The sequence below is a fragment of the Dendrobates tinctorius genome, unplaced genomic scaffold (assembly GCF_039654945.1).
Source record: "Dendrobates tinctorius isolate UK_male_01 unplaced genomic scaffold, ASM3965494v1 ptg000016l, whole genome shotgun sequence".
Lineage (NCBI taxonomy): Eukaryota > Metazoa > Chordata > Amphibia > Anura > Dendrobatidae > Dendrobates > Dendrobates tinctorius.
In genome coordinates this window covers 82,013,257-82,021,935 of record NW_027361684.1, presented here as the reverse complement: position 1 = coordinate 82,021,935, position 8,679 = coordinate 82,013,257, and the positions used below count along the sequence as shown (strand labels likewise).

The following is an 8,679-nucleotide window of genomic DNA, read 5'->3' as shown; positions in this document are numbered from 1 at the left end:
TTACACGGTGGTGACCGCCGCGTTGCTGTCGCCGACGACCCTGGGAGGCACTGCGAGGACCTCTTGGCCGAGCACCAGATTGGGAAGACTAGAGAAGAAAACAAAAAATGTTATGTCTTTGGATGTAGGCATTTGTTTGCTGTGTGTGGTCTGCAGAACATTGTTTTCTATGTGTTGTGTGTAGTGTGATGTTGTGTTTCTGCGTTTGATGCAAAAAACTTACCAATTGTGAGCCCACTCCAGGTGTCTGTCCACCCCTCCCTTCTTCTTCTGGGAGCTCCTCTTCATCTTGTGATTCCTGTTTTGAAATAAAAGTCAATGAATAGACATATATTACAGAGATGATGGATTTTGGAAATAAAAACTTACCGTCAAACGCTGACGATGCGAGGGAGGGCTCCCAGAAGAAGATGTGCTGTCCTGTTGATGGCCAGACTCCATGGCTGTGGGTATTGCTGCTGCTGTTGCTGCTGCCAGTGATGCCATTTCTGCTGCTGCTGCATCTCTTTGGCGGCTGTTGAATAAAGAGAAACAAAGGGCCAATGAATATCTTGATATTCCATGGCCCTAGTTTGGAGGAATGGGGGATTTGATAATTACCGTCTCTCATCTGCTGCTGGACTCCCCTCCTCAGCATGTTCCATTTGCTGCTCCATTTGGGGTGGTGCTGATGGTGCTGCTGCTGCAGATGTCTGCTGCCTTCTCCTGCTCCTGGTTCTTGGCTTGGGTGGCATGTTGGGTGTGGCTGAGGGTCCCATTGTCTTGCTTTTATATATCTCCTGTGGGCAGAGCTACTGAGCATGCTCAGACCAAAAAACCGGATCCGGCCGCCGGATCTGGCTTTCGCCGGATCCGGCGCATTGCGGCGCTCATAGGCTTTCATTGTGTGAAAAAGCCGGACGCGCCGGATCCGGCGTGTCCGGCTTTTTCGCCGGAGACAAAAAACGTTACAGTAGACGCTTTTTCCAGACGCCGGATCACGACACATTGCCGGATCCGGCGAAAACCGGATGAAACGCATGGCCATCCGGCGCGATCCGGCGCAAATGCAAGTCAATGGGGGGGAACCGGATCCGGCATTGCATTTCGCCGGATCCGGTTTCTGTCAAAAGCGCCGGATCGCGCCTGACGGCGAAAACCTGATGTGTGAAAGAGGCCTAATGGAAATGCTCTTAAAGCTACAGAATCATAAAGACCCTATAATAAAGAGACAAGAGAATGTTTCAGATGTAAGAAAAAAGGACATTTAAAGAAAGACTATACTATATGGAAAGCAGAACAACAGAAATTACACCATAAGAATGCACAGAAGATGAAAAACACAATTTCTGATTCTTGTGAAAATAATTGGAATAGCTAATTAAAGTAACTAATAAGAAATAATCATTGGGTTGATTTATTGATTCAGGAGCAACAAGTCACATGACAAGTAATAAAATTGTCTTTAATGAACTTGACCTAAATAAGAAGAAAGCCATTTATCTTGCAGATGGAAGCAAAATAACTGCAGAAGATGTTGGGCAAGGAATGCTAAACTGTTGTAACAAGTTTGGGCATGATTCAAAAATACTTGTAGAGGATGTGTTATATATGCCAGGATTAGAAGGAGGACTGTTATTTGTTAAACATCTAACAGCTAAAGGACTTAAGGGGGCTTTACACATAGCGATATCGCTAGCAATATCGTTAAAGCATCACCAATTTTGTGACGCAGCAGCGATATTGCTAGCGATATCGCTACATGTGATGCTTACCTCCAACCGGTTCCCCCGCTGGCTATCGCGCGAGATTGGCCTGGTCCATTTCTCGTCATCTGCTTCCTGCTGGCGCCGATGAGTGAGCCATGGACGCAGGTGGAAGACGGTCACCCTCGCTGCATCTGAAAGGTAAGAGCGACCGCCGACCGCTGCTGCATCGCTAGTGAGATCTGCCTGTTTGGCAGCTCACTAGCGACCATTTAGCGATGCACCAGCGATCCTGACCGGGTCATATTGTGGTCGGGATCGCTGGTGCATCGCTAAATGTAAAGGGGCCTTTACTGTAAAATTCAAAGATGATGAATGCACAATCCTAGCAGAAAATAAGGTAATAATAGTGAAAATTGCAAAGGATATAGAATCCTAGATCCCAAAACAAACAAAGTTACGGTGAGTAACAGTGTGACATTCATTGAGAATCTAAATGAAGACACTATGATTTCACTGGAAACAAAAAATGAGAAAAACAGCAGTGATATAGCTGAAGGAATATCTGATGAAAAAGAAGTTGAAATTGATAAAGAGCAGAATACAGAAAGTGAAGATATACAACTACAAACAGACACAGAACCAAGACATTCAATGAGAGAAAAAAAAGGAAAACCAACAATATGCCTCTCATACAAGGCAAGTACAAGTAAAATTTATGAAGCTACCTCTTGGGAAGACATATCTCGACTTCCTGAAGAAGAAGCTAATAAATTGATAGAGGCAACAAAAATGGAAATAAAATCCATGCATGACTTAAAGCATGGACACTAACAGAATTACCAGAAGGAAGAAAAGCTGTAGGATATAAATGGGTTTTTAAAGTAAAGTACCAAACAGATGGCACAGTTGAACAGTTGAACGATACCGAGCAAGACTCGTAGCTAAAGGTTAATCTAAAAAATATGGAGTAGACTATGATGAAACATTTGCTCCAGTTGTCAAACATACTACAATAAGAACTTTGTTTACAGTTGCAGCAATGAAACAAATGGAACTGAAACATCTGAATGTAAATACATCATTTTTGAATAGAAGTTTAACAGAAGATATTTACATAGAGCAACCTCCAGGATTCAAAGATGAAAGTAACCCAAACATGGTTTGCAAATTACAGAAAAGTATATACGGTTTAAAAGAAGCTGCTAAAGTGTGGAATGATAAAATCATGGAAGTGCTCACAAATGAAAAATTTCAAAGCAAAGATGATCCTTGCCTGTACGCAAAAAGACTAATGGACTTATGGATTCCTTAGATGAAGGAATTGAGGGTAAACTGATTAAATTTGCTGATGACACAAAGCTCGGAGGGATAGCTAATACTAGAGAAGAGAGAGAGAGGATTCAAAAAGATATAAGTTAACTGGAGCAGTGGGCAGCAACTAACAGAATGGTTTTTAACAGGGAAAAATGCAAAGTACTACATCTGGGCAATAAAAATGAAAAAGCATATACGGAATGGGAGGAATAGGGCTAAGCAACAGCACATGTGAAAAAGACTTGGGTACACTAATAGATCACAGACTGAATATGAGTCAACAGTGTGATGCAGCAGCAAAAAAGGCAAATGCAATTCTAGGATGTATTAACAGAAGCATACAGTCTAGATCACGTGAAGTCATTATTGCCCTCTACTCCTCTTTGGTCAGACCTCATCAGGAATATTGTGTCCAGTTTTGGGCACCACATTTTAAAAAAGACATCAACAAACTGGAGCAAGTTCAGAAAAGAGCGACCAGAATGGTGACCGGTCTGCAAACCCTGTCTTATGAGGAAAGGTTGCAGGATTTGGGAATGTTTAGTTTGCAAAAGAGAAGACTGAGAGGAGACTTAATAGCTGTCTACAAATATCTAAAGGGCTGTCACATTGTAGAAGGATCAACTTTATTCTCATTTGCACAAGGAAAGACTAGAAGCAATGGGATGAAACTGAATGGGAGGAGACACAGATTAGATATTAGAAAAAACTTTTTGACAGTTAGAGTGATCAATGAGTGGAACAGGCTGCCACGAGAAGTGGAGAGTTCTCCTCCAATGGAAGTCTTCAAACAGAGGCTGGACAGACATCTGACTGGGATGATTTAGCGAATCCTGCTTTGAGCAGGGGGTTGGACCAGATGGCCCAGGAGGTCCCTTCCAACTCTACGATTCTATGATTCTATGATTTATGTACTCATATACAGTATGTTGATGACATTTTAGTTTGCTTTGAAAAAGAAAAGGATAAAGAGGACATACTAAAAATCCTGAATCAACATTTCGAGATCAAAGACTTGGGAAATGTGAAACAGTAACTAGGAATACAGATAGAAACAGTAGAAGATGGAAGTTTCTTACTTAATCAAAATCACATGATTCAAGACATAACCAAAATATTTGGATTAAAAGATGCAAAAACAGCGAAGTCTCCAATGGAAACTAGTTATCTTAAAGAGATGAATAGTGAGAAAAATGTGTTACCAAATAATGAAGAGTACAGAATGGCAATAGGAAAGTTACTATATCTAGCGACTGTTACAAGGACAGATATCGCAGTAGCAGTAGGAATTCTGAGTAGAAAAGTGTCTAAGCCAAATAAAACAGATTGGAATGCCGTGAAGAGAGTAATACGTTATTTAAAAGGAACTAGCAATGATAAACTGAAACTGCCTACAAGTGATAAATGCATTGTAACTGGATACGTTGATGCAGATGTGGCTGGAGATCCAACTGACAGAAAATCTACCATTGGCTATCTTTTCTTTCTCTCAGGTAGACCAACTAGTTGGACTAGTAAAAAGCAATCAATAGTAATGCTGTCGTCAACAGAAGCAGAATATGTTGCAGCAGCACATGCGAGTCAAGAAGTTCTATGGTTAAGACAATTGCTAACAGACCTAGGACAAACACAGTTGGAACCAACTAAAATAAATAAGGACAATCAAGGATGTCTTGTTTTTGCTCCATCGTTAACCCAAGAACCAAGCACATTGATGTGAAGTATCATTTCTTGAGGGATCATCAGGAACAAAGAATTCTGAAATTAGAATATAGTCCAACTGAAGATATGACGGCAGACATTTTCACAAAGCCATTGAATGCTGAAAAACATCAGAGACTAATGAAGAAAATAGGTTTGACTGAATAAGTCCTTACTGTTGAGAAAGGGTGTTGGTGTATGCAACAGTTGTGGACTTCTTTGTTTATGTGAAGGAGGACTTTATGCTGATCTGACAATAGATGGCGTTGTTGTGTAAAGTTTCCTTGCTTAAAGTATTGTAAAAGAAAAGGTCTCTCTTGTAGTTTCAGTTTTGTTTTACCTTCTTCCTAGTGCAGCACTGAATGACTGTTCATTTTTCCTTTACCTCATGTTCTGAGAAGTAAAAGCTTGTTATCCCATGTAATCTGCTCTGTGAAGTTTCTACTGCAATTGTGGGTATCCAGAAGCTGTGCAACAGTAAAAACAAAAGCTCAAAAACTATAGGTTCATTTACATGAGACGATAGTCATTTAAACAATGAATGATGCCATCATAGCTCACAACTAGCAAGCGATGTCAGAAAAGTGTTTATAAAGGATGAGAATCATGAATGAAATGGTTGAATAACGATCATTACATAGTAAGTTTGAACATCGTGCGTTGACACAGATAATCTGAAGTATCGATATCTTCAGCATTCAAATCACATAAATGATATTATTTAATTCATAAAGTACTGAATACTAGTGATGGGCGAGCTTGCCGAAGCAAGGAATTATCTTGCTGGGAAGATGTCATCAGAGCCAGCCACTGCAGCACAGAGGATGTCAGGAGAGCCAGCCACAGCAATGCAGAGGATGTCAGGGGAATCAGCCACAGCAGCACAGAGGATGTCAGGAGAGCTAGCCACATAAATGCAGAGGCTGTCAGGAGAACCAGCCACAGCAGCACGGAGGATGTCAGAAGAGCCAGCCACAGCAGCACAGAGGATGCCAGGAAAGCCAGCTAAAGCAGCGCAGATGATGTTAGTAGAGTCAGCCACAGCCGCACAAAGGATGTCAGGAGAGCCAGACAAAGAAGCACAGATGATGTCAGTAGAGCCAGTCACTGCAGCACACATGAAGTCAGGAGAACCAGCCACAGCAGCACTGAGGATGCCAGGAGAGCCAGTCACAGCAGCACAGAGGATGTCATGAGAGCCAGTCACAGCAGCACAGAGGATGTCAGGAGAGCTAGCCACAGCAGCACAGAGGATGTCAGGAGAGCCAGCCACAGAAGCACAGAGGATGTCAGTAGAGCCAGCCACAGCAGCACAGAGGATGCTAGGAGAGCCAGTCACAGCAGCACAGAGGATGTCATGAGAGCCAGTCACAGCAGCACAGAGAATGTTAGGAGAGCGAGTTTTCATTTTATTCAGCTTCCTATGACCTACACGCCAATATAGATGGCTTAGGAGGTTGATCCTACTGACAGATTACTTTTAATTTCCACTATCTTGCTCAATTTTCCTAGATCTCCTCCTGCTAACATTGCTATATCATTCATGTAATTGCCTAGAAAATTCAAGAAAAGTTGCCAAAACCAAAAGTAAATGGTAAGTTCCTTATATGAACATAGTTGCATGACAATAGTAAAAATATGCATCACATTTCCTAATTCCTGATCAGAGACATTTAGCATTACTTCCAGATGGTTATAAGATATTCCCTCACATGGACTCAGTTTTCCTGAACTTGTGCAATATTCTAATAAATAGATCTCAGCATGATATTCAAAATTTGTCTGTGCAAAAAGAGATTGTTGTATGTCGCACTCATTAGCAAAATTTGAAAGATGTCAATGATTCATAACTATTGTATGTGTGGTCTGATGAACTTCTGTGTTTAGTCTATAAATCCAAAATTAAAAGCCATGGATGGACAGTCATTAATGCTCTCACGTCTACAGATAATGATACTCTCTATGGCTGCAAAAATGGCTTATACCAAATGTTTTCCTTCCAAGAGACAATGAATATGTTTTGTCTATTAAAATGTGTTGAACTCATTTTACCCCGCTGGCTGTATATCCCTCAAAAGTGACGTTATACTCACATATGTCATGCTTTACGAGTTGTTTTTTGTGTGGATTTTGTAAGATTTTTATGCAATTTTAATGAAAAATATAATTTTAAATTAGTCAGAATTTATGAGTGGCCCTATGAACTCAGACAAGGCTTCTGATAGGAGGAGGCAGCACTGGAGGATTCAGAGAAGGCAAGGGTGAACTTTATGTGGCTGCAGATTGCCAAATTGTGACAGAGCATAACGCATACATTGTCACAATTCCCCTTTATTTTCAGCATGCCAACTAGATTGAAAGAAGCAAATGTGTATCTAGTCTGCACGTGATGGCAAGTATTCAAATATTTGTATGTACAATATGCAGCCACGTGATTGCCCACTTTCGCTCCAAATACAGTGGGATTGTGGCAGTTGTGTCCACTGTAAACTGTCACGATTTAGCAGTCTACAGTTGATGGTAGTCTCAACCCAGAATCCTCTTTTGCATAACTAGAGTCCGATGGGCCCCTTTTCAAAATTTGAACCAGAACCCCCACATGCATGTTAGTCAGATGTATGGGCCCTTGTAGCGGTCAAGATCCTATAAAGAAATATCTGTTTGATCCCCATGTAATAATGTCCCATGTCTTGGCTTCTTACTGTAATAATCTCCCCTATCATGGGCCCCCTCCAGTAATAATGCCCTCCATCTTGGGTGCCAAGTTATAACATTTTTTTTTCTCCATCCTGAGTCCCTTCCTGGAATAATGCCCCCCATCTTGGCATACTGTCCCAATTTTGGTTATACTGTCCCAATTTTGGCATAATGTTCCCCATCCTGAAATAATGTCTCCCTTCCTGGTTTAATGAATCCATTCTTGCATTATGTTCCCCATCCTGATATAATGTTCCTCCAATGAACCTGCACCTCTCCACCCTGCCTGATGTCACTATTACGTCAGAGGCATCACGCGGTATGGTTTCCCCACTTGCACCAATGTGACGTTCCGCACCCCCTGGGGACATGTAAGGTCGGCTTGGTACAAATTTACACAGATATTCCCTGTCCACACGGGCCCAGGGAGGCACGGGGAGTGACAGAATGTGGCCCAAACAGCCGCTTATGTGGCATAACACTCGCTCACAACCCTGCCAGGCCCCCTTCACTAGCACCAGTGAAACAGAGCCTTATCAGCTCGGTAGGACTGCCACCAGTTTTTCATTAGATATAAGCATGGTCTGTTAACAGGATTATATTGGGCAAGAAACCAGCCCAAGTAACATGTGAAGTTAAAACCGAGAACACGGATGTGTGGATTCGTGGATGGAGATTAAAGAGCAGCCCAAGGTTAAATTATATATTTAATTGCCTGAAGGGCACACTAGACAGAGCACTATGTACACAATGGCTATATGTACAATGGTCAGATATGCAAATACAGGACCTAGTACAAAAGTATAGGCAGAGATAACATGTTAGTTCCCGGTTGCTGTTCGACCATGTGCTGAACTGTATTGGGGCATGGGATGCCAGATTGTTCAAGGTCCTTTCAGCACATTACTTGATATGCCCCCCCTTTAAAACTGAGCAGCAAGCATGACAAAGAGAGAGTGCACATAGCATTGCACAAGCCTTTAACACCTTGGTGGGTCACACCCTTTTCCGCTCTGGTTTGTTTCTTATTCCCCTCCCCTGGCAGTTTGTAGCTAATTCTCCCAAAACCTATGAAAGATCATAACTTCCCAACTGAAGGTCATAGGGTGGCAGTTCTGGCAACATCGGATCCGGCTGGGGCCCGGTTACACTTGGAGACGAAACACGGCTATGCTACCTGGCTTCTAGTAGCCATTCTTTGGAAAATGTTTGGCCCATTCCAGAGATGTCAAAAATGTAATCGGTGTGTGGCTAGGAAGTACAATAACTCCATATTCTC

At 42.0% G+C, this 8,679-nt stretch overlaps 1 protein-coding gene across 1 annotated transcript; it reads left to right on the top strand.

Annotated features, from left to right (window-relative positions):
* The first annotated feature begins 4,224 nt into the window (after positions 1–4,224).
* Positions 4,225–4,722, top strand: LOC141080682 (uncharacterized). Its single transcript, XM_073566071.1, has one exon. It carries the CDS (start codon positions 4,225–4,227, stop codon positions 4,720–4,722), a length of 498 nt encoding a protein of 165 aa, XP_073422172.1.
* Positions 4,723–8,679: the final 3,957 nt, after the last annotated feature.

Excerpts from the sequence above, each read along its gene's own strand:
- LOC141080682 (XM_073566071.1), top strand. The coding sequence starts at position 4,225 with ATGGCAATAGGAAAGTTACTATATCTAGCGACTGTTACAAGGACAGAT.